Source organism: Xyrauchen texanus, chromosome 6, assembly GCF_025860055.1.
Source record: "Xyrauchen texanus isolate HMW12.3.18 chromosome 6, RBS_HiC_50CHRs, whole genome shotgun sequence".
Taxonomy (NCBI): domain Eukaryota; kingdom Metazoa; phylum Chordata; class Actinopteri; order Cypriniformes; family Catostomidae; genus Xyrauchen; species Xyrauchen texanus.
In genome coordinates, this window is record NC_068281.1 from 49,419,441 (window position 1) to 49,445,496 (window position 26,056).

Sequence of the window (26,056 nt, forward strand, 5' to 3'; positions counted from 1 at the left end):
TGAAAACCGGTAGCGTACAAATCTATATAAAGAATGAGAATATGTGCATTAGCAAGGGGTTACCATTTTTAATGATGTTAGTGTGAATCGTACTCACCAACTGATTCGTTTAACACAGAAGGTATTTGACGTAACGTTGTTTGATCGCTTCTCCTTTCTCCTGATGAAGACCGATGTTTTTTTCTCCAAAATAGTGTCTTGCACCGTTTCCAGCTGGGGGTACAACATGTAATCGAGGGCTTCGTGAAATCCTCGGAATAGGACTAACGGGTTTGTTGCGTCTCCGTGAACTGAGTGACAGTGATGTCTTCGGTTTGGGTGTAGCAAAGCCCGGTTGTGAGACAAGCGTTGACAAGTCGACGCTTGAAATATCTACAAACACAGAAAATACATTTTTGTTTTATCAATATTGCATAATCAAAATAGAACACAAATAATGTATACATACCTTGCAGTACACATCTGTTGACAGATTTGCTCTGACCCGTTGTTTCATTAATTAATGGTTCAGTCACTGAAAAACAAATAGAAAATATTCACATCAGTACTAAGCAATTCTAATATATAAATACATAAAAATGATCTTTATGTAAACTTACGCAGTTGATCGATGCGATCCAAGTTTTCATAATCGTTGATAGGTCCTAAATTACGTACAAATAAAAATGATTTAAACGCCTGTTAAAAATCAAGGTACCAAAATGTAAAACATCAATATTTAAAAAATCACATACTTCTGAAAATAAACGCCATTTTAAAGTGCAATCACCCGTGTTCTACAGATGCGTCCGTCTGGTTCAGCTGTAAATGATGACCACACACACTTAAAGTCTGTTTAAATAGGCTGAGTTCTCCCCATAAGAAGACCTTCACTCACTCACTGCCGGAGGGAGGGGTTGGGGAGGGGAGTGGAGGAATTAAAAGTTCAAAGGTACTGCAATTAAGTCATAAAGCATAGGTCATATATAATTTTTTGTCACAAAGTTTCACAATCACACCACAGCTATCTGGCGCCATCTTCTGTTTAAATCTGGGTTCATGAAGCATCGCGACAAACTCAAAATGACCTATATAAAAGTTTAAAACTTTCAAAAGTTCAAAATGACCTATATAAAAAAAAGTTTTATTCATGTCTCTTTTATATAATTCTCAACAGAAAAATACACTTTTCTTAGACAACAATTGATCTCATTTTGTTTTCATACATTTAAACGACCGCACATCTTTCTGTCTAGTGATTTAACTCAGCGGCTGTTTTTATTATAATATTATTGAATGTAGGCCTATTAGCTTGTTTTTAGTAGGCGGTTGCTGCGTGAAGAAAGGACCCATTAATTTACAATATTAATATGTTTAGTTAAAACCTCTTTTAGAACTGAATAATGCAACATTGGGACGTTTGATAGTTTAATCTGTGCCTGAAATCATTTAAAAGGACTGTCATGACATCAAAACACCCTTTGTGAAAAATTAAGAGATCAAAGATTTAAATTGATACTTCGAACTCTTGGTGCGTCTTCACTACACATCCTCGCCACAAAACATCTGTCGATCGTCGCCTTTATGTCTGAATCATAAAATGAATTACCCCGCAGCATGAAAACGAATCCCCGCTGCTCAGCGTCTTAAGGATTGGATCAAAAACGCCTTATCAATTTGGATGCACTCCTGAAATAATTTTGATTGGAAAAATGCAATACAACACGTGTTAAAGCTACAATTTATAATGCATACTATTTCAATGAAAACTCATACTATTTGGTTTAAAATACGTTTTAGTCTCTGGTAAAAGTAAATAACCCTTGTTAATCGCTTATTCGTTTTTTAAAGTGAACGTCTGAATGAGACTGCTCAGCCAGTATACTCTGTTTGCGTAAAATAAACTAATATCATTCAGTATCCACTGTTTTAGAATCTCATGGTTAAAAATAAAAAATGTAACAAACGTTTGTATTAAAGATATTTTGTCAGAATTAGCTTTTAGTAGGCAGTTGCGCGTGAAGAAAGGACGCATTAATTTACAATATTAATATGTTTAGTTAAAAGTTATTTTAGAACTGAATAATGCAACATTGGGACGTTTGATAGTTTAATCTGTGGCTGAATCATTTAAAAGGACTGTGGATAGACTATACCAAACCCCAGTTGTGAAATATCCAGAGATCAAAGCTTTAAATTGACACTTCGAAATCTTGGCGCATATTCACCCCATGAACACAGATCCAATTAACAACCCTAAGGTCTGGTCAAAATACAAATTTAATTAACCCCCAGTCATTTTGTCGCCTTTATGTCTGAATCATAAAATGAATTACCCCGCAGCATGAAAACTGAATCCCCGCTGCTCAGCTCTTAAGGACTGGATAAAAAACGCCTTATCAATTTGGATGCACTCCTGAAATAATTTTGATTGGAAAAAATGCAATACAACACGTGTTAAAGTTACAATTTATAATGCATACTATTTCAATGAAAACTCATACTATTTGGTTTAAAATACGTCTCTGGTAAAAGTAAATAACACTTGTTAATCGTTTATTCTTTTTTAAAGTGAACGTCTGAATGAGACTGCAACCAGTATCGCCTGTTTGCGTAAAATAAACCTATTTGTTAACTAATATCATTCAGTATCCACTGTTTTAGAATCTCATGGTTAAAAAATAAAAAATGTAACAAACTTGTGTATTAAAGATATTTCAGTCAGAATTATATATAAAATAAACCTGTTTACCAAAATACTGTATTTTCTAGTGAATGTTGTTAAAGTTTTTATAATTTTAGAGTGCCTTTGTTGTATTTGCCAACTTGATACGCTTTTTTAAAACAAAATGTCAAAGTTTTCGTTAAATACATTTAAACCTTTAAAACACACGTCCTAAGATTAGGAGGGGTTAAGCCCCACCCCCGCAGAGGGGCTTGTCTCACGCCATTGTCATTTTGGACTGAGATCGTGAAAGGACTTTAAACGGAGTCGTGTAAGATTTCTGTCTTATATAGTTAAAAATATATATTATGTTTTTAGAAAATGTATCATGTTTGCTAGGTTAATGTTAAACATCGTCTTACTTACATCACTTATCGCTGAATGAGTTCATGAAAGGATTTTAAACGGTAGATTTTATGCTGCATTTTACAATTTATGCTATTTAAAATGCTCTTTGTTGAAATACAATTTTTAAATACATTTTATGTTTTTGTTCAGCATCTTTAAAGTGACATTGCTAGAGATGTGTTAGACAACGTAATGTTTAAATACACATTTTCTTCTCTTTGTCAAAAGTTTAAAAAAACAAAACAGTTTTTCACCAAGCATTAAACCCCAATAAAGACATCATTTAAACACATTTTAAACGTAATACTACTTTTTTTGTCATCTCAGTTTTCCATTAAAGATTAATAATCTTTCTACTCTTTTAAATACACATATGGGGGTATCAGAACAGACACACCATATCACAGCATGTAGCCTACAACTGCCGGAGGGAGGGAGGGGGGCGGAGGGAAAGGTCAAATGTACAGCAATTAAACCATAAATCAGGGCCATAAATCATTTTTTGTCACAACGTACATAATACATACTACTTCCAATTATTAGGCAAATTGTATTCTTCATTATTAATTTTATTGTTGAATAAACACAATGCTCTCAGTCAATCCAAAATGTTATTGAACCTCAAACCTGAATGTTTAACAAAGAAAAAGTGAGTGTTGTCTATTCAGGGGAATATATGTGTGCCCAATTATTAGTGTGCACAATTATTAGGCAACTAATTTACAAAAATTATTTCTACCAACTCAATTGTTTATTCTCAATTTTTAGAGTAGGTGCAACAAATAGGTAACACAAAATGACAATTAAAAAACATTTTTGGCCTTTCAAAAATATTCAGTGACCAATATAGCTACCCTTCTTTTCAATAACTGCCATGAGCCTTCCATCTATGGAGTCTGTCAGTTTCTTGATCTGTTCACGAACATCTTTCGCTGAAACAGCAACCACAGCCTCCCAAATGCTGTTCAAAGAGGTGCATTGTCTTCTCTCACTGTAAATCTCACGTTTGAGAAGGGCCCACAAGTTCTCAGTAGGATTTAAGTCAGGTGAGGAAGGGGACCAAGTCATTATTTGGGTATCTTTGAGTCCCTTACTGGCTAGCCAAGCAGTGGAGTACTTGGATGCACGTGATGGAGCATTGTCCTGCATAAAGATCATGGCCTTCTTGAATGCTGAGGAATTCTCCCTGTACAACTGCTTGAAGATAGTCCTTTCCAGAAACTGGCAGTAGGTTTGAGAGTTGAATTTCAGTCCATCTTCAGCTCGAAAAGGTCCAACTACCTCATCCTTAATGATAGCAGCCCATACCAGTACCCCTCCTCCACCTTGCTGGCACCTGATTCGATGTGGTGCCCTGTGTCCCTACTGATCCAGCCACGGGCCCATCCATCTGGTCCATCAAGAATCACTCTCATTTCATCTGTCCAGAAAACCTTTGAAAAATATGTTTTCATGTATTTATTTGCCCAATCCTGACGCTTCAACTTGTTAATATATTCAGAGTGGTCCTGTTTCAGCCTTCTTGACCTTGGCCATGTCTCTGAGAACTTGACACCTTGTACTTCTGGACACTCCTGGTAGGATGCAGTTCTGGAATTTGGTAGCATGTTAGTTTCCTATTTCGTTTCCTTTTTAATTCTTCTCAAGTCTTTTGCAGTTAATTTGCGCCTTTTCTTCGCAACAAAACATTTGATTGTCCAGTTGTCACGCCTCAATAGTTTAGCTATTTCAAGAGTGTTGCATCTGTCTGAAAGTCATTTTACAAGACTTGACTTTTCAGTGTCAGCTAAATCTCATTGTTGGCCCATTTTACCTGAGGTAATGAAGCTGCCTAATAATTATGCACACCTTGATATACTGTGTTAGCCACTTTCGCCACACCCTCCCTCATTACACAAATACATACCACCTGAAAATGAGTGAATCCAATAAGCATTCAATTTATTGAAGTTTGGAGTTGGAAAATGTGCATGGAAATAATGACAAGATCAGAATACTCACTTGCCTAATAATTGGGCAAGCAGTGTAGTTAGGAATAATGTGTAAATCTGATCGAGAAAAACTGTAAGCTATCAGTTGATTATGAGTTATGTGGACCACTTGAGGCATCTAGTGTTGAAAAACGGTACTGCGCTTTTTGTTTACAGTTTTTGACAATTGCTTACACACGATTTCTGAAACGATGGCTCCTTGTAAACTCTAAACTCTACACAAAACCTCTAAACATACACACACATACGCACGCACACACAAACTTGTTTCCACGCATTGTATGGATTGTATACAGATCTAACGATAATATCTATCAAAACTCTACACACAAAACGTCAAATTATTAGCCCTTATACACGTCAACTACTGTACACACGGATGTGACAAATGTAAAACACTATTATCTTGTGTCTTTTGCATGTTCAGTGTAGTGCACAACAGTTTGTCATAGCACTCATGTGTATGTATGTGCACAAATATATACAATATGTATGCATATTCAGTCCATATTTACACTATAAACAGAAATGCAAGGTGGGGAAAAAACTTATTTCTTTCTTAAAACTTTGCACAGTATATTCATCTCAAGTTTTTTTTTTTTCTGATTTCTAAGTGAAGAAATTAGTTAAATGTGTTTTCACACGTGAGCACTGGATGTAGGTAATCGGTAAGTGAGAGTGGCATTTTGAGTGGCAGTGTTTTCTAACACTGTTAGTATTGAATGATGTGTCTAAGGTGTTTTACAATTGCAAACTGAGTATAAATCAGATAATGTGCTTGCAGTTTTGCAGACTTGGTCTGAATATTTGTGTTGCTAAACACGTGCGGAAAAAGTTAAACACAACTACAACACAGTTGTCATCGTTTACACACAATTACTCAAAATTCTTCACACTTGTTTCTAATGATGTGATCAAACCAAGTGTATAAAATATAAGCATGATGCTGAGGCAGAATGAATCTCTCACTGACTTGGATTTTGCTCCACAGGACTCACCTTTCTTCAGAGCACAAGCTAAACAGCATCCGCAGCCGGGCTCTCTCAGCACTTCCGGACAGTCAGAGGACACCGCGGGACAGGTGCCGAGATGATCTTGGGAGCATGGAGCACACCAAATGCCCTTACAAACGTATACATATAGAAATAATGTCAATAACAATTTTTTCTGTATGTAAAATGTTGTATGGTAAGAAAGGTTTTCTTTTTTCTCCCAGTCCTCTTTTTATTGACAAAATGATGTACTGAATCATATGTATACAGTAATCTTTCAAATTACCAAAATACAGTAAAAAAGTACGGTGGCCGATGTCGTGGAATATTGCGAAGAGTTTCTCTAAGTTGAAGCAAATTTTCAGAGTCTTGAGTTCCAGATGCCAAAGCTGTAGTTTATTGATCACCAACAAACAAGAGACCAGTCAGCTGATTGTTCTGACTCTATCCTCCTGAGTTCTCAGTTATATACCTTTTTGTTATCTTCTTGCCCATTATCTCTGACCAATAGAATAATTGCTCTTGTCTCTTTCCTTCGCCACCAATATGTTCTATTTTCCTTACTAATTAAATATTGGTGGAAAGTCCCCCATCTAATTATTTTTTAAAAAACATACATCAACTGGTAACTCCACTTATTTTTGACATAAGTTCATGGTAAAAGTGCATCAATTTTAGAAAACCTGTGTATGATACAAACAGCCATGTCCCCATCACATACCTTTTACCTTTGCCCTACATTTCAGTGTACCCTCATAATGAGGCGGCCTTGTTTGTTCATACACAGTATCATTTGATTAATGAAAGAAAATACAAGCTCCAAAGATATTTAACTCATCAGGGTAAAACACCATGCCAGAAACATATCATATAAGAGATATCTAACTTATTAAAAGTGTTTTCGTAAGAAGTGCATCCTGTATTTTAATGAGACACACCATATATTTTAGAGATACGTGTCAGCATAAAGGAAATACACCAAAGATATATGTTAGAATACTACTAATTAACAGAAACAGCAAAACACCAGCTGCAAGAATACAAGACACCATTCATATAATAACTGATTAAATAAGTACATCCTGTATTTCAAGGTTGTATACCATTCTTTGTGTTCTCTGCAGCATCAACACTTTTAGTAACCTCATATGCTCTCTCCTGGCTCACACAAAGGCCTAGAAACTCATATAAGTATTTTGATATCTAAGAATGATTATTATACCATCTAAAAAATGATTATTCTACAATACCGACAGAGCTCAACGTGCTGCAACCTAAAGAAGACGCATGCAAATAGAAAAAAACGCATGCAAATAAAAAAAAAACACCCGCAAATTAAGAAAACATCTTCATCAGTTTCACAACACACGTGTGCTCCAAATATTCACAACACAACAAAATACAGAAACGCGCTGCAAAAGCTCACAACACAACCAAATACAGAAACGCGCTGCAAGTAACACAGAACACAACGGAAATGTTTCCGGGGGAACCAAATAAGTGACGAACCGCGCTGGGACGTGCTTATTGCACGTGAGCATCCCTATGCCCTACTCCCTTCGAAGGGCAGACGGCAGAGCTCTTCAAGTGGGACTTTGGAGTGAGCATGGCACTAGTGTGCCATTTGACAACTTCCAACATTATTATTTTCACCTGGGATGTTCCCATGACAACGCAGCACGTTGTCCATCAGTTGAATAGCTGTTCTGAGGACAGAAATATAATTCTGTTATCATAACGGTTGCAAATAAATTTATTTTTACTTTACAAAAAAACTGTTAAAATATGCGTTTTATATATCCGTTATATATCTGTGTGTCAGTGTCTCAACTTTAAAACATTGGACCCTACATTACCTACACCTTCTTATGAAACTTTTCTTTATGAATATTTAAACATAACATTAAACAATTTGTATAGTGTAACTCAGAGCCATGGAGAGAATGGCTCTGGTGTAACTGATGTAAAGATTAATATCTTTCCTTCATGTTCTTCTTCTCTATCTTTTTATTTATTTTAGTTTTCAGCTCATTGTTCTTTTCTCATTTCTGATGATATTGAACATATTGTTAATACATTTTGTATATTGTATACAAGTTGTATGTCATAAAAAATTAATCTCTGTATGTTTTGCGGGAAAAAAAGTTAAAATAAATAAAATAAAATAAAGTAGAATTTTGAGCTGTAAGCAAAGAGTAGAAGAACTATAAAAAAGTATAATATTCCAATATAATATTATAATATTATTTCTATATACAATATATTACAATATTATTTTAATATTATAGTTTATTTATAAAAAAATATATATAGGCTTTCACTTCTTGTCAATATCAGTTCTTTACTGTAAGCACGTCCCAGCCAGGTTCGTCACTTATTTGGTTCCCCCGGAAACATTTCCGTTGTGTTCTGTGTTACTTTGCAGCGCGTTTCTGTATTTTGTTGTGTTGTGAATATTTGGAGCACACGTGTGTTGTGAAACTGATGAAGATGTTTTCTTAATTTGTTTTTTTATTTGCATGCGTTTTTTTCTATTTGCATGCGTCTTCTTTAGGTTGCAGCACGTTGAGCTCTGTCGGCCACCGTAATAAAGAAACACTTATCTGTTCTCTTCTCTGAATGTCCTGATATTGGTTTGATCACATTATTAAAAACAAGTGTTGTAGTTGTGTTTAACTTTTGCTGCCCATGTTTACCATTTAGCAACACAAGTGCATCACGGTGCCAAATATGTTTTAGTGAGTGAGAATGTGTTTAGAGTTTTGCAGAAAGTGTGGATGTGATTTGCAAATGGTGTCTAACTATCTGAACTTGTTTATGGACACAAGATAGACTGATTGATTTGACAAATGAGTTTAGGCCACCGAGCATTCAGAAATTAAATTAAATTAAATTTAAAAAACTGTATGTTGTGATTACTTTGTATTAGTTTTTTGTTTTTTTCTGCAATTGCAAAATGTGTTTACATCAGAAAACATGTATTGGATATAGTAGTGTTTTTATATTGACTGGCTGTGTGTATGATCTGAAAGCACAGATGAAATGGTTTTGAGGCAATTGCTTGATTTTGCCAGAAGAGTCAGGGGTTTTGTGAATGTAGTTTGAAGATTTGGTTTTGTTTAAAGTTGTGAGAAGTTTTCAAGAAATGTCTTAGCAATTGTGAAAAACTGTACCTGATTCATAATTTAGAAGTTCATGATTCGTAGTGTACTCAAATACAGCTGCAAGAACATGTTGTAAATACAATATAAACCATTGACGCAACAGGAGCATATTAGTGTTATATCGGCCCTATTAGTGTTCTGCAGAAGAAAGTAAGTCATACTGTCATACTACATCTGGGATGACATGAGAGTGAGTAAATGATGAGAGAATCATTTTTGAGGGAAATATCCATTTAAGAATATTTTGGATAAATGTAGTGTGTCTCAAATCTCTTTGCATATTAATGTCACACTTTATGTTACAGTGTCTGTGTTACTCTGTATTTAGATGAATACTTACTGAGAAATACTAATGAACTAGATGAAATGAAAGTGTACTTATTTGTAGAGCTGCTTGTTCTTACATATTTATTATAGTTATCACTATGGTATTAAAAAATTGTTGGGATGTGTCCAAAGTGGAAAACATTATTTGGAAAGGCACAACAGATTGACTTCAAATTGAATAATGAATTCAACCAAATAATAGACAGAATATTCTTTAGACGGATTATCTAACAACAAGCACAGGGATAGAGCGATATTTTAAATGAACATATCTAAAATGGCAATGGAATGGTGAGTCTGTATTCTTAAAGAGAAAGAATTCTTGAATCTTGTGTAATAAAATTATGTCTAAAGGTTTCTAGTCTTCTGAAAAATATCTGTACAATTTCTATAGTTTTATTGAAAGAAACTTTTGAGACCATACAGACATTTTTGTAATCAATACAATAATGGTTTTCAGAATAAATACAGCAGCACAGTAGGTCAAAACACTTTACATTGCATTAAAAGTATTACAGGAATCCATAAAGTGATAATGTGATTAAAAGTATTACGATCAGGCTAGATTTTTTTTTTCGCCTCTAGTTTAAAGCCTAACGTAATAAAACAGCAACAAAAACTTGAAGAGGAAGACATTTGCTTAAAACAAAGTGAAATAAAATAAAAGACCATTAAAATGAAACTTACAAATCACAACCAATAAAATATATAATGTAGATTATAGATAAGGTTCTTACAGGATTATCTTGATATATATACTGAATCAGAACGCTCGTTCCCATCAAAGATTGAGGCAGCATTATTGACTATGGGTTCCGGGAGGGCTTGCAATTAAGCGCTTTCGTCATACATAATGTAACCATGAGCGTATCTAAGAAAAGAGCGGGTAGCAGCGTCAATCAATTCACGTACTACTGTCAAGATGGCTAGCGTTCAGTGCAACTCGATTGTCTCTTTGAAAGAAGTTCCTTTTAGTCTGCGAACGAATCAAGATAACGATAACAAAACAATTAGGACCTCCCAGACCAAATGTATTCAATCAACAGGTTTCTACTAAAGGGGGAAAAAGTCCTACACCCGAGGATTTTCCAAAAATGGGTACGAACGAAAAACCTGGCTAGCAGGCTGCGACGTAGCCAATGCAGTCTTCTGCTACCCCTCCCTTTTTCACCCTGAAGGCGGCACGGCAGACAGCACCACTTGAGTGTGCTTTGCGAGGCAAAGATGAAACTGAGGGCTCCACCAACCCTGGTATTTTTCTTGGACTGGTCAACTTTGTGGCACAGTTAGATGAGGTGTTTGATGGGCATCTTAAAAATGCTAAAGTTTTCAAGGGCACATCAAAGACCATTCAAAACGAGCTACTGGAGTGTATGCTAGCGGTCGTGAGGGAACATATTGTTGAGGAGATGAAGTCGGCGAACTTTGTAGCCATTCCAAGCTGATGAGACCACGGACGTTTCTACACAGACACAGCTGGTGCTTGTGCTGAGGTACATCGATAGCAACCATAAAATACAGGAACACTTTTTTGAGTTTCTTCCCATCTCAGAATCAACCTCAATTGCCAGTGTGCTTTTGGAGAGACTGAACAGTATTTTTGCCAAGTTAAACTCATTGCGCATCTTACGATGGAGCCAGTGTGATGGTGGAGAGAAGGCTGGTGTGCAGCAAAAGGTACGTGAGCATTTTAAGCATGCCCATTATGTGCATTGCTATGTGCATCAGCTGAATTTGATAATGCAGCAAGTTACTTCTCGCAGCAAAAAAGTTAATATTTTCTTGTCCGATCTGATTTAATTTTTTTCCTGTGGCTTTTTCACAAAATCATGCCCCACGACGATACTCTGTATCAGAAGCTCCAGAAGAAGGACATCGATGCTGTCTTCATCAAACATGCCATCGACAGCTTCACAAAGTGTGCAGGCCATAAGGTAAGATTAAACAATATTCTATCGTTCTCAAAGCAGAGCTGTCATTTGAAAATGTATGCATGAAAGGAGACTGCATTTGTGTTAGAAATTACATTATTCTCATTATATATAGCCAGTGGTGTAATCTGGCTTACTTTATATACTGTGCTGAACATCCAGGCTAGGTGAGACTCAAAGGCTAACTTAAACACTAAAGACTATATGCATCCCTGCCCATTTTAAGTGGAACTGAAATCTTGGTACTATACGTGGATTAATTGCATATACCTGTGCATCATATAGACTACAGTACTGTACATAGCCTAACAAACACATTGGTCTGTTTGCCTTCAGGGACTCCTCTCAACAGCAGCTGCAAGTAGCAACAGGAGCCAAAAGTCCCAGAACGGCTTTGACAGAAGAGGATGCCTGAAGAGGTCTGCGACACCATCCTGGATCACACCAAAGCAAGGTTCTCTTTCACTGGCCACCTTGTGAGTGCTACCTTACTGCAAGCAGATATGTTTGAAAGGTACTGCCATTAATTTCCTGATGAGGCTCTGAATGCCACTGTGAACGCATACCCATGCTGAACAAGGCAAAACTCAAGACAGAACTCTCTCTGATCTATGAGAATCCTGAATTCAAGGGCTGCTGTGGTGCACTGTACCAGGTTCTCATGAGCTACAACCTCCAGTAGACAGTCTCTGAGACTGTGACTCTGTTGAACATCCTCATAACTACTCCCATGACAACAGCTGAAGCCGAGAGATGTTTCTCAACTTTGACACGAGTTAAGACATTCCTGCAAAATTCAATGGGCCAGGAACGTCTGAATGCACTGGCCATGTTTTCCATGAAGAGGGAACTCGTCCTCAACATGCCTGATTTCAATGATAAAGTAATTGACCGTTTGCTGTATTGAAAGAGAGAACAGCACAGTTTCAGTACAAATAATGTAGCCTCTCTCTCTCTCTCTCTCTCGCTCTCTCCCTGTCTGTCTCTTTAACACACACACACCAAATCAGTTCACAGTTGATGTTGTTTTAAATAGTTATTTTTCATTCATTCAAAAAAACGTTAAAGAAAATCTGTTCATGTTCATTTTTACAAATCTATACAAATGGCCAGAATATGGTTGTTCATATTTACAAAGCCATACAAATAGCCGTTTACCTTTCTAGAAATTATTTTCAAATGCTGCTTTCAGGCAAAATGTCTATCACTGTTCATGTACATTTTCACAAATCTATACAAGAAGGCAGAAGTTACTTTGCTTTTATTAAGTAGCAATTTGGTGATATCCTACATTCCAGAAAATGTAGTTCTAAAGATCCACTTCTCTCAACAATTTGTCTACTTGTATTTTAAGCTGATATTTTATTTGTTTATGGAAATGCAGATCGTTTATGCAGTGTTGAGGAATGTGAAAGAACACCTTTGATTATTTGTACTGTGATAACTTAGATTACTTTTGAGATCAGTCAATAAATGCTTCTGGTAGTGACTTATATGCTGCCCCCGTCTTTGTTGTTGCTGGACATATCTTTTTAAAAATGTGTCCTGTTTAGTTATTTTACATCACACAACATTGGATTAATGTAAGTAATGAATAAGTGGAATAATTAATTGTGGAGCCATGTCATTTTTGCTTATGATGGCTCCTGGATGCTAATTTCTTACCACCTGTAACTTATGTAGCTAGAGGGGAAATATGTACCCATTGAATGGGTCACCTTAATCATTATCAGAAAAATTGCCCCCCCTGAGAATTTTTTCAGGAGCCGCCACTGTATTCAACTATTTGAAGACCTAGATTTGGATCTTGCTGAGGTGAAGATATGCAGTGTTCAGCAATAGAGTTGTTCAGTTTGAAAACGCTATTTTATAAATATTAAAACCATGTAACACCCATGTACATATAAGAATAAATAGATATATACACACACACATATATATATATATATATATATATATGGAATGCAAATACAACTTAAGGGTAACGTCCTTTCTCAGTTAAAGCTTTACTCTTCAGTGTGTGACCTCTTGATGACATTGGGCATCTCCCGTTAAATCATCAGTGCCTGGAATTCTCTTTCCGTTCCAGGAAGACACACACCAACAGCGTGGCAGCTGGCCAATCAGAGACGTCTCACACTGATAAAGCAACAAAAGCAGTGTCACAATATAATACAGTATATGTAAAGGCCCACAGCAGTGTGCGAGATAATCAAGGCGGCAACTGCTTATAAACAACAGATTGCCCAGATCCATGTAATGTACTGTTGTGTACATACTATCTTTTAGCATAACACAAAAACTGAGCCTCAATTGATGAAATATGTTTTTCAAATAACAAATTTGCATACATAATTGTAGCTTAATTTTGCTGCTAAAGTTGGATGGAGAGGAAAACCCACCTGTTTGACCTTGTAGAACCCAAGCTTGTCACAGTTAGGGAGGTAGAAAGTTGTGAACTTCTCGCCTAATGTCTGCTGTGATTCAGTAATGATGTCCAAAGAGACATGCAATTCAGAGTGACATGGACCCTAGATGAAAATAAAAAAAGATAGAAAAGAAAACTAAATCCACAAATTACTCAAATTATTGTATCGGTTCATTTTCTTCTTATTGTTGTTATTATTATTCTGCATCCTCTGATTTGGAGTCTATGGCAGCCCATATATCCATATGGTAAAAAGTTGTGAAATTTGGCACACTGGTAATGTAAAATTTGAAAATGAATTTCAGGCCAATTTGGAGTCTCTAACTCAAACCCTCTATCTCCACCATCAGTTCAAACTTGCGCATTATGCAAATAACTTTTGAAGCGAATGACCTAGAAACAAAATTTGTGTTTCCTTTTATTCCTTAGTAGAGGAACATCGAGTCAACTGGACAATGTAGCAATTTCCTGGATTTTCTGGCATACAAAATGTATCAAATAACTATATGTGGAACCCAAAAGTGAAATGGTTTAGGGTGCACAGCTCATTTAATAAATTCAAACCAAACTCCGCTTTAGTACCTAAAAACTCAACAACTTCGACCAGTAAGGCTAAGAAATCTCAGGTATTGAGTAAGGTATTTCCTGACCCAGCAATGCAATAATTTATGGCTGCATGATGCTTTATATGTACCTGTTGGACCAGTTTCTTTAGGATTGAATTCACTTTGGCCTTGATGCTCTCTTGTGCCTCTGCTGCGTACTGTGGATCAAGTGGTCGGTTGAGACCCAGCAGATAATGCAAGGAGCCCTGGTCAGGTGTGATATCTTTGTCATCTAGAAAGAGATTTCAGAGACAAATAAAAGTCAATATAGGTTTTAGTAATTTCTCTCCAGTGTAGTGTAGTGTAGTGTTGTGTGTGTGTTACAATAAAGTTCCGCATCATGATACTGCCGTAAGAGCATGGTCTTACAAGAAAAGACAAAGTCACATGTGCCAATAAGTACAAACATTTAGCAAACAATAAATAATAATAATAAATGTAGATATTGGCTACAGGGCTGTAACATGTGCCAATAAGTACAAACATTTAGCAAACAATAAATACTAATAATAAATATAGATATTGGCTTATGTAGATATTGGCTGGGGATATTGGCTACATATTGGAATTATACTTATTGGAAAATTTATAAGAATATACAGACAACAAATTCAAGTAGATGTGACCAACAAATAAAAACAAGTCTTCAACAAATAGTACAAGTACTGACTATAAATTTACATACAGTCTATGTGGATTTATTGTGGGAAAAACAGGTAGAGTAAAAAAAGCAGATTTTGAATATGCCCTTTTGCATTGGCTCAAAGCTCCACTAATTAATTGATGCCATATAGAGTTGCACCTTTAGTCTCGTCGTATTCAGTACAGATGGCTTGTCCACGGGTCAGAGCATGGAGCGGGCGTGAGTCATCAGGCCTCGGCAAGCAGCGCAATCCAGTGCCGCAATGTGCTGTGTAGACTTCACAGGACTCACCTTTCTTCAGAGCACAAGCTAAACAGCATCCGCAGCCGGGCTCTCTCAGCACTTCCGGACAGTCAGAGGACACCGCGGGACAGGTGCCGAGATGATCTTGGGAGCATGGAGCACACCGGATGGGCTCTGGCCCAACCACAGGTGAAAGCTCTGCCAGCCAGATGATGCTCACGAACACCACCAACAAACACAATGCTCGCATAGCCAAAGAAAGCAACTATTTTGTGTCGAACGGAGTGTTTGGCCTTGTGTTGGTCAGATCTGGTTCTCTGTGGATGTGTGCTGAGTTTTTATGCTGTAACATGACCTCAGAGAAGTTAATCATTGACACACTCACCATCTGTATTAATTATTCTGTCTGCAGCCCGTAGGTTCACTCTGATTGCATATACTTGAAGTGGACGTCAATATTTACCCTAGAACGGAGTGTGCCACTGTGATTTTCCACAATATGAAATAACATGTCATTGTTTGCCTCACGTCCCAAAACATCATCCAACTACACCAATCCCCACTTTGATCTTGATACTGCTACTTTTATAACACCTAAATTAGTAACATAATGGAGATTTAAAACACTATCCACATTTTTGTTCATCACACAACTGGAGTTACTTTAGCAAACATATCACAAAGCTGTTTTGACCACAGTTTGAGTTGGGTCACAAAAACAAGGTCATCTGGTCATTGCATAACAGGATGGATTCCTTTAAGGTCTTCAGCAATCAAAAAATGTTTGTCATGAGGTGCTGCATGGAAATTAAGAGTTTCCTGGTGTAGTATTAGTCACTCCGATCTACAGCAAACTTTGGACACTTCAATAGCATTTGCAAGATGAAAGTGGAGTCAATCCATAGTTCAAGTCCATTTAAAATAACACTTACTATTCTTTTGAAAATCTACATGTATTTCATTCTTGCATTTGCAAAAATAATGCAACCTGACTTATATTAAAAATAGATAACATTAACAAAACGTTTAAAAGTTAATGACATACATCTTATGTTCTCTCAAATGCCAAACTCAAAACACTTATTTCTTTGCAATAATGCAGAAATTTAAATTGTTAAATTGAGTTCAGTCTTAATGTAGGTTTGGGAGTGCATCTATACGAACACACCATGAGCAAATTATTAACATTCCACCCACGCATGTTTTGGCCATAGATTGTGTAAGAAAGAAAACAGTTGACTAACGATGAAGAATTTTAATTCTTTGTTACACCCTGCCTCTACATCTTTGTTTTTATTCCTAGCTCTGAGAATGAACCAAAAGGTCAATGAAAAGAAATAAAAGACAAAAGAAAAATACAAATAATGACTTTAGATAGTAAGCCAGATGAAAAAAGTCAAAGGAACAGGTGTTGGATGTGTCCACTTTTCTTGATAAATTAAATCCGTTGTCTCTGGGTTCATTATTCAATTGTGAGCTCATGAGATGTGGCGTCCTCAATTTCATACATCAAATTCACCAGCCACGGGGGCAAATTCACCTGCAGAAACAGATTTCAGTGGATTATTTGTATAGAATATCTTAACTTGAATTTCCGTGTCTACATGAACATTCAAACTGATCATATTCTGATTATGTATACAAATGGGTCTACCTGATTGCCATAATCTGATTAAGCGCACGCACACACACAGTATTCACAGCGCTTCACTTTTTTCCACATTTTATGTTACAGCCTTATTCCAAAATTTATTAATATTCATTATTTTCCTCAATTCTACAAACCCCCATAATGAAAGAAGTTTGTTTGAAATGTTTGCAAATGTATTAAAAATAAACCACGCGAAAAAACATCACATGTACATAAGTATTCACAGCCTTTGCCATGACAATCCAAATTGAGCTCAGGTGCATCCTGTTTCCACTGATCATCCTTGAGATGTTTCTACAACTTGATTGGAGTCCACCTGTGGTAAATTCAGTTGAGTGGACATGATTTGGAAAGGCACACACACCTGTCTATATAAGGTCCCACAATTAACAGTGCATGTCAGAGCACAAACCAAGCCATGAAGTCCAAGGCATTGTCTGTAGACCTCCTAGACAGGATTGTAACGAGGTACAGATCTGGGGAAGAGTACAGAAAAATGTCTGCAACATTGAAGGTCCCAATGAGCACAGTGGCCTCCATCATCTGTAAATGGAAGATTGGAACCACCAGGACTCTTCCTAGAGCTGGCCGCCCAGCCAAACTGAGTGATCAGGGGAGAAGGGCCTTAGTCAGGGAGGTGACCAAGACCCAATGGTCACTCTGACAGAGCTCCAGCATTTCTCTGTGGAGAGAGGAGAACCTTCCAGAAGAACCACCATCTCTGCAGCACTCCACCAATCAGGCCTGTATGTAGAGTGGCCAGATGCAAACCACTCCTCAGTAAAAGGCACATGACAGCTGCCCGGAGTTTGCCAAAAGGCACCCAAAGGACTCAGACCATGAGAAACAATTCTCCGGTCTGATGAAACAAAGATTGAACTCTTTGGCCTGAATGGCAAGCATCATGTCTGGAGGAAACCAGGTACCGCTCATCACCTGGCCAGTACTATCCCTACAGTGAAGCATGGTGGTGGCAGCATCATGCTGTGGGAATGTTTTTCAGCGGCAGGAACTGTGAGACTAGGATCGAGGGAAAGATGAATGCAACAATGTACAGGGACATCCTTGATGAAAACCCGCTCAAAGAGTGCTCTGACCTCAGACTGGGACGAAGTTTCATCTTTCAACAGGACAATGACCCTAAGCACACAGCCAAGATAAAAGGAGTGGCTATGGGACAACTCTGTGAATGTCCTTGAGTGGCCCAGCCAGAGCCCAGACTTGAACATCTCTGGAGAGATCTGAAAATGGCTGTGTACCGACACTCCCCATCCAACCTGATGGAGCTTGAGAGGTCCTGCAAAGAAAAATGGGAGAAACTGCCCAAAAATAGGTTTGCCAAGCTTGTAGCAATCATACTAAAATGACTTGAGGCTGTAATTGGTGCCAAAGGTGCTTCAACAAAGTATTGAGAAAAGGCTGTGAATACTTATGTACATGTGATTGTTTCGTTTTTTTATTTTTAATAAATTTGAAAAGATCTTTCACTTGACCATTATAATTATCTAAAAAACAAAAAAATTCAATTGCACAAAAAAAAAAAAAAGTTCTCTAATTACTTGATTACCAGAAGTGTATTGGGTCATTATTGACCAGAGATATTAAATAGAGTCGCAATATATATTGCGCTACCATAAATAATATTATTATAATATCATGTCTATATAAGTTTCTATGTTTATTATAAGACAAACGAGTGCTATATTTATAGAAATAACATTTCTTAAAATGACATTTATTTGAAATATAAACAATGGATAACACTTTACAATAAGGTTCCATTTGTTAAAATTAGTTAATGAATTAGGTATCATGAATTAAAAATTAATATATTTGTTACAGTTTATTAATCTTTGTTAATGTAAGTTAATAAAAATAGTTGTTTATTGTTAATTTATAGTGCATTAACTAATGTTAACAAATACAACCTTTGATTTAAAATGTAATATTATATTTTGAAATTAACAATAACAAAGCTTAATAAATGCTTAATATGTATTGTTCATTGTTAGATCATGTTGTTAACTAATGTGAACAAATGAAACCTTATTGTACTGTAAAGTTACCAAACAATGAAACAAAAATATAAATGCATTTTATAATTGTCTTGGAAATGCTTGAATGCTTAAAAATTAACATGTTACATTATCTGGGCATTTTATGAATTAATTTAAAGTCTTGAGGTATGCAATAATATTTGTCAGAAATGCCCATGCATTTAACAGTTCTTATTATTTTTGCCAAGAAGTTTTTTCCGTGCGAGGAGCGGATGTGTGAGCGGCGAGCTCTGCTTGCTTTGCTAGTTTTAATGTTATGTGTCATAAACTGGTGAGATTTGATTCTTAACCGTTCTAAAATCAAAATCCTTGGGCTCTGTAGACATTAAAAGACACTTAAGCGCTCAAGCCGATTCCCCCCCAGAGGCAGGTCGGAAGCCCCGGATTAAGTTCGGATGGTGAACTGAAAGAAATCAGGTGTGAATTGATGAATGTGAAAACAACGTCCAAATTGTTGAGCATGAAGAAGGCAGAGATATGGTGAAATTCCTAGACAGGCTCTTCCCAAATCTGCTCAATAATAACATGCCATAAATTGGAAAGAGCAGCTCAAAGTTCCGTCTCAGTGATCAGCTGAGGTAGACAGGCCCCGATCAAGTCTGGCCAAATTTCATCTGATAAAGATCTTGTGTTCTGAGAGGCAAGGAGTAAAATAAGGCTTTTTTGGAAGAACCACAGCATTTTCTTTTTCCCAGACTTTGCAAATTTGACAAGAGAGAAACATTATCAATTCAAAGAATGCACTAAACTCCTTTGCTCTGAGGTTTCCAGCCAAATTGAGAATAGATGCTAAGGATGGACGTAGAGAATTTACATGCCCATGGCAAGCACTGTCCTTCATAAAAACATTGGAGTGAGTAAGCCATTTGGTGATTTTCATGTGGCCACCTAGTGGACTGACTCATTAAACCATACCTGTCAACACTCCCGTTTTTCCCGGGTTTCTCCCATTTTTTAGCCCTATCTCTCGGACCCCTCCCGGTTTGTTATTTCTCCCGGGAAACTCCCGTAATTTGCATGGCCCAAACTCCTTTATGAATAATCGCCGATTATTATTATTAATCGGACCAATATGTTTGTCTAATGTTGATCAGTTGCCAGATTGTATTAAATGCATTATATTCACACAATCCACACACCATTTACAATTTCAACCCATTTGTCACCTCAACCTGGCAACCTAGTATAACCCAGTTGCGCAGTCGCGGAAAGTTTAACCCAAAAGCGAGCCGATAGACATGATGGCAGGTGAAGGCGGTGTCCCCGCAAAGAAACTGAAGTACAATTGTAAATTTCAACAATGTTGGACGCAACAATGTACGTGCATCTTACCCAGTCATATAGACAACCTCCACGCTTTTTGTAAGGTATGTTGCAATGATTTTAATGTAGGCCACGGCGAGAAAAATGACATTAGCCAGCACATTAAAACACAGCGGCACCATCTGCGCAGAAGAGGCAAGTATAGGGCACACAGGCGATCTCATCCTTCATCACGAAAGGACAGACAGAGAGTTACAGAAAATCGCATGAGCATGAATAACAGCACTCTTTGCTCTCTCCTATCCTGCAAAATAAACCACACCGGTTTGGTTTCAAAATATACTCCGTCCAAGAGGGCACTGAGAGCAGCAAAATCTGCCACATACAATTACAACACTTCAAAAAAAAAGTGAGCACAATATTCATGTTTACAAAACATACTGTACTTATGTTTACAAAAGAGAGACAGTTATTGATGCTCAAGGAATGAACTGTAAATAAATGTGTTAAATTAGTTTGTACCACAGTGTTATGTGTTTGTACCAGTGTTAAAAACTGTGATGTTTTGTTGTAATAAAATGACAAATAAAAAAATTAAGAAATATTAATAAATTAAGTTATGTTTTCATTTATGGGTATTGCAATGTAAACTAGATGGGTACATTTCCTGAAGAAAATGTGAGTGGTGCTTGCCGTGGCGAAACTCGATCAAACAGCATGCTGTAACGCGAAAAGAACAAAAATCACGGTCGTAAATAAATCAACCGGAATTCTGTACGATTTTCTGGTGCAGAAATATGTGATTTGTTACTCGGTTGCTAGGGTAAGCCCGTGTGGTTGCTATGCAGTTACCAAGGTAATACAATACGCGGCTCCTTTCCATCCCGAGCTGAAATAAGTCAACCCGAAGTCTCTACGTTTTCCGATGCAGAGATATGTGATTTGTTACTCTGTTGCTAGGGTAACCCCATGTGGTTGATAGGCAGTTACCGTAGTGATACTTATGAAGTGTCCTTGCCATCCTGATTGGAATAAATCAACCCAGAAGTCTCTCTGATTTTCTGGTGCAGAGATATAGTTGTAGCTAAACGGTTGCTAGGGTACTCTGTTTAGTTGCTAGGGAGTGGCTTGGCAGCTGCCAATCGTGAAACTTCAAAGGCTGCTTGTCAGTATGAGTGATATAAACCAACTCCCATGCCTCTGTGACATTCAGAATCGAAGATATGCCTCTATGGATTTTGGTTGCTAAGGTGCTCGACAATGGTTGCTAGGGAGGGGCTAGGAAGTGTTGAGGTGATTCATGATTGGCTGTTTGCTGCCCCGAGTCAAACGAGACCACCCTTGTGTTTCTATGACGCTTCTATCCGGAGATATCCCTTTGATGTCTTTCATTAGAAGTCTATGGGACTTGTTGCTAAGGTGCTTTAAATTGTTGTTAGGGCGTGGCTTGATAGCTTCACAATGATCCCGAGAGACTGATTGGTCGTCTGAGTAAAATGAGCCCACCCCTTGTCTCTACGACACTGTGATCCAGAGCTATGTTCAATACAAAATCCCTATTTCATGGTCCGTCCTACACCATTGTAAGTCAATGGGGGCAACTTTGGGCTGCTCCTGCCCCCAGGGGTGCAACTTTTACCCCATATTGAGGCATGCTCTTACAGAGCCTGCCAGCCTCTTCAAATGTAGCAAATCACACGTTTCTGCGAAATCCTCGCTCGGAGCTGTGATGCGCCAAAGTTTCTCGCAATGTTAAGTCTATGGGATTTTGCGGCCGCTTTTTTGCCCCTGGGGCAAATACCGTACTCCGATCAGCTACAAAAGTCATAGCACACGTGTCCTCAATAGGCCGTTCGATTTGATACCTCATTCGTGGGTCTACGCCAAACGGTGCGGGACGAGTTAGGTGCCGAACTTTTGTACGGAGATATAAAAATAAAAACTAGATAGGTACATTTCCTGAAGAAAATGTGAGTGGTGCTTGCCGTGGCAAAACTCGTGAAACAGCATGTTGTAACTTGAAAAGAACAAAAATTATGGTCATAAATAAATCAACCCAGAAGTCTGTACGATTTTCTGGTGCAGAAATATGTGATTTGTTACTCGGTTGCTAGGGTAAGCCCATGTGGTTGCTATGCAGTTACCAAGGTAATACAATAAATGGCTCCTTTCCATCCTGAGTGAAATAAGTCAACCCGGAAGTCTGTAGTGTTTTCTGGTGCAGAGATATGTGATTTGTTGCTCGGTTGCTAGGGTAACCCCATCTGGTTGCTAGGCAGTTATCATAGTGATACTTATCAAGTGTCCTTGCCATCCTGATTGTAATAAATCAACCCAGAAGTCTTTACGTTTTTCTGATGCAGAGATATGTGATTTGTTATTCGGTTGCTAGGGTAACCCCATGTGGTTGTTAGGCAGTTACCATAGTGATACTAATGAAGTGTCCTTGCCATCCTGATTGAAATAAACCAACCCAGAAGTCTCTACGTTTTTCTGATGCAGAGATATGTGATTTGTTACTTGGTTGCTAGGGTAACCCCATATGGTTGCTAGGCAGTTACCATAGTGATACTAATGAAGTCTCCTTGCCATCCTGAGTAAAATAAGTCAACCCGAAGTCTGTACTGTTTTCTGGTGCAGAGATATGTGATTTGTTACTCGGTTGCTAGGGTAACCCCATCTGGTTGCTAGGCAGTTACCATAGTGATAGTAATAAAGTGTCCTTGCCATCCTGAGTGAAATAAATCAACCCAGAGGTCTGTGATATTTTCTGGTGCAGAGATATGTGATTTGTTACTTGGTTGCTAGGGTAACCCCATCTGGTTGCTAGGCAGTTACCATAGTGATAGTAATAAAGTGTCCTTGCCATCCTGAATGAAATAAATCAACCCAGAAGTCTGTACTATTTTCTGGTGCAGAGATATGTGATTTGTTACTCGGTTGCTAGGGTAACCCCATCCTTGTTGCTAGGCAGTTACCATAGTGATCATAATCAAGTGTCTTTGCCATCCTGATTGAAATAAACCAACCCAGAAGTCTCTATGTTTTTGTGATGCAGAGATATGTGATTTGTTACTCGGTTGCTAGGGTAACCCCATATGGTTGCTAGGCAGTTACCATAGTGATACTAATGAAGTGTCCTTGCCATCCTTGTTGAAATAAATCAACCCGAAGTCTGTACTATTTTCTGGTGCAGCGATATGTGATTTGTTACTCGGTTGCTAGGGTAACCCCATCTGGTTGCTAGGCAGTTTCCATAGTGATACTAATCAAGTCTCCTTGCCATCCTTAGTGAAATAAGTCAACCCGGAAGTCTGTACTATTTTCTGGTGCCGAGATATGTGATTTGTTTCTCGGTTGCTAGGGTAACCCCATCTGGTTTCTAGGCAGTTACCATAGTGATAGTAATCAAGTCTCCTTGCCATCCTGAGTGAAATAAATCAACCCGAAGTCAGTACTATTTTCTGGTGCAGAGATATGTGATTTGTTACTCTGTTGCTAGGGTAACCCCATCTGGTTGCTAGGCAGTTACCATAGTGGTACTAATCAAGTGTCCTTGCCATTCTGAGTGAAATAAATCAACCCAGAGGTCTGTACTATTTTCTGGTGCAGAGATATGTGATTTGTTACTCGGTTGCTAGGGTAACCCCATCTGGTTGCTAGGCAGTTACCATAGTGATAGTAATCAAGTGTCCTTGCCATCCTGATTGAAATAAGTCAACCCGAAGTCTCTATGTTTTTGTGATGCAGAGATATGTGATTTGTTACTCGGTTGCTAGGGTAAGCCCATCTGGTTGCTAGGCAGTTACCATAGTGATACTAATGAAGTCTCCTTGCCATCCTGATTGAAATAAGTCAACCCGAAGTCTCTACGCTTTTCTGATGCAGAGATATGTGATTTGTTACTCGGTTGCTAGGGTAACCCCATCTGGTTGCTAGGCAGTTAACATAGTGATACTTATCAAGTCTCCTTGCCATCCTGATTGAAATAAATCAACCCAGAAGTCTCTCTGATTTTCTGGTGCAGAGATATAGTTACTGCTAAACGGTTGCTAGGGTACTCTGTGTAGTTGCTAGGAGTGGCTTGGCAGCTGCCAATCATGAATCTCCAAAGGCTGCTTGTCAGTATGAATGATATAAACCAACTCCCATGCCTCTGTGACATTCAGAATGGAAGATATCCCTCTATGGATTTTGGTTGTTAAGGTGCTCGACAATGGTTGCTAGGGAGGGGCTAGGAAGTGTTGAAGTGATGCATGATTGGCTGTTTGCTGTCCCGAGTCAAACGAGACCACCCTTGTGTTTCTATGACACTTCTATCCGGAGATATCCCTTTGATCTTTTTCAATAGAAGTCTATGGGACTTGTTGCTAAGGTGCTCTTAATGGTTGCTAGGGCGTGGCTTGATAGCTTCACAATGATCCAGAGAGACTGATTGGTTGTCTGAGTAAAATGAGCCCACCCCTCGTCTCTATGACACTGTGATCCAGAGCTATGTTCAATACAAATCCCTATGCCTTTTCATTTCATGGGCCGCCCTACACCATTATAAGTCAATTGGGGCATTTTTGGGCAGCTCCTGCCCCCAGGGTGCAACTTTTACCCCATATTGAGGTATGCTCTTACAGAGCCTGCCAGCCTCTTCAAATGTGGCAAATCACACGCTTCTACGAAATCCTCGCTTGGAGCTGTGACGCGCCAAAGTTTGTCTCAATGTTAAGTCTATGGGATTTTTCGGCCGCTTTTTTGCCCCTGGGGCAAATACCGCACTCGATCGCTTATAAAAGTCATAGCACACGTGTCCTCAATAGGCCGCTCGATTTGATACCTCATTCGTGGGTCTACGCCAAACGGTGCGGGACGAGTTAGGTGTCAAGTTTTGTTAAGAGATATAATAAAAATAAAAAATAAAATAAGTATAACTAGATAGGTACATTTCCTGAAGAAAATGTGAGTGGTGCTTGCCGTGGCAAAACTCGCCAAATAGCATGCTGTAACTTGAAAAGAACAGAAATTATGGTCATAAATAAATCAACCCAGAAGTCTGTATAATGTTCTGGTGCAGAAATATGTGATTTGTTACTAGGTTGCTAGGGTAACCCCATGTGGTTGCTAGGCAGTTACCATAGTGATACTAATCAAGTGTCCTTGCCATCCTGATTGAAATAAGTCAACCCGAAGTCTGTATGTTTTTGTGATGCAGAGATATGTGATTTGTTACTCGGTTGCTAGGGTAAGCCCATCTGGTTGCTAGGCAGTTACCATAGTGATACTAATGAAGTGTCCTTGCCATCCTGATTGAAATAAGTCAACCCGAAGTCTCTACGCTTTTCTGATGCAGAGATATGTGATTTGTTACTCGGTTGCTAGGGTAACCCCATCTGGTTGCTAGGCAGTTACCATAGTGATACTAATCAAGTGTCCTTGCCATCCTGATTGAAATAAATCAACCCAGAAGTCTCTCTGATTTTCTGGTGCAGAGATATAGTTACTGCTAAACGGTTGCTAGGGTACTCTGTTTAGTTGCTAGGAGTGGCTTGGCAGCTGCCAATCATGAATCTCCAAAGGCTGCTTGTCAGTATGAATGATATAAACCAACTCCCATGCCTCTGTGACATTCAGAATGGAAGATATCCCTCTATGGATTTTGGTTGTTAAGGTGCTCGACAATGGTTGCTAGGGAGGGGCTAGGAAGTGTTGATGTGATGC

The 26,056-nt window shown here is 38.1% G+C and overlaps 1 protein-coding gene and 1 long non-coding RNA gene across 2 annotated transcripts; both read right to left on the reverse strand.

The window, feature by feature from the left end:
• Window positions 1-444: 444 nt before the first annotated feature.
• Window positions 445-7,474, reverse strand: LOC127644646 (uncharacterized). Its single transcript, XR_007970696.1, has 4 exons — window positions 6,322-7,474; window positions 6,042-6,165; window positions 600-644; window positions 445-514 (listed from the first exon to the last, which is right to left on the reverse strand). It is a non-coding gene; the product is annotated as an uncharacterized LOC127644646 (long non-coding RNA).
• Window positions 7,475-9,947: 2,473 nt separating this feature from the next.
• Window positions 9,948-15,683, reverse strand: LOC127644641 (insulin-like growth factor-binding protein 1). Its single transcript, XM_052127922.1, has 4 exons — window positions 15,293-15,683; window positions 14,580-14,722; window positions 13,860-13,988; window positions 9,948-13,596 (listed from the first exon to the last, which is right to left on the reverse strand). The coding sequence occupies exons 1-4, from the start codon at window positions 15,624-15,626 to the stop codon at window positions 13,471-13,473; spliced, it is 732 nt and encodes a 243-aa protein (XP_051983882.1). The 5' UTR covers window positions 15,627-15,683; the 3' UTR covers window positions 9,948-13,470.
• Between the last annotated feature and the right edge of the window lie 10,373 nt (window positions 15,684-26,056).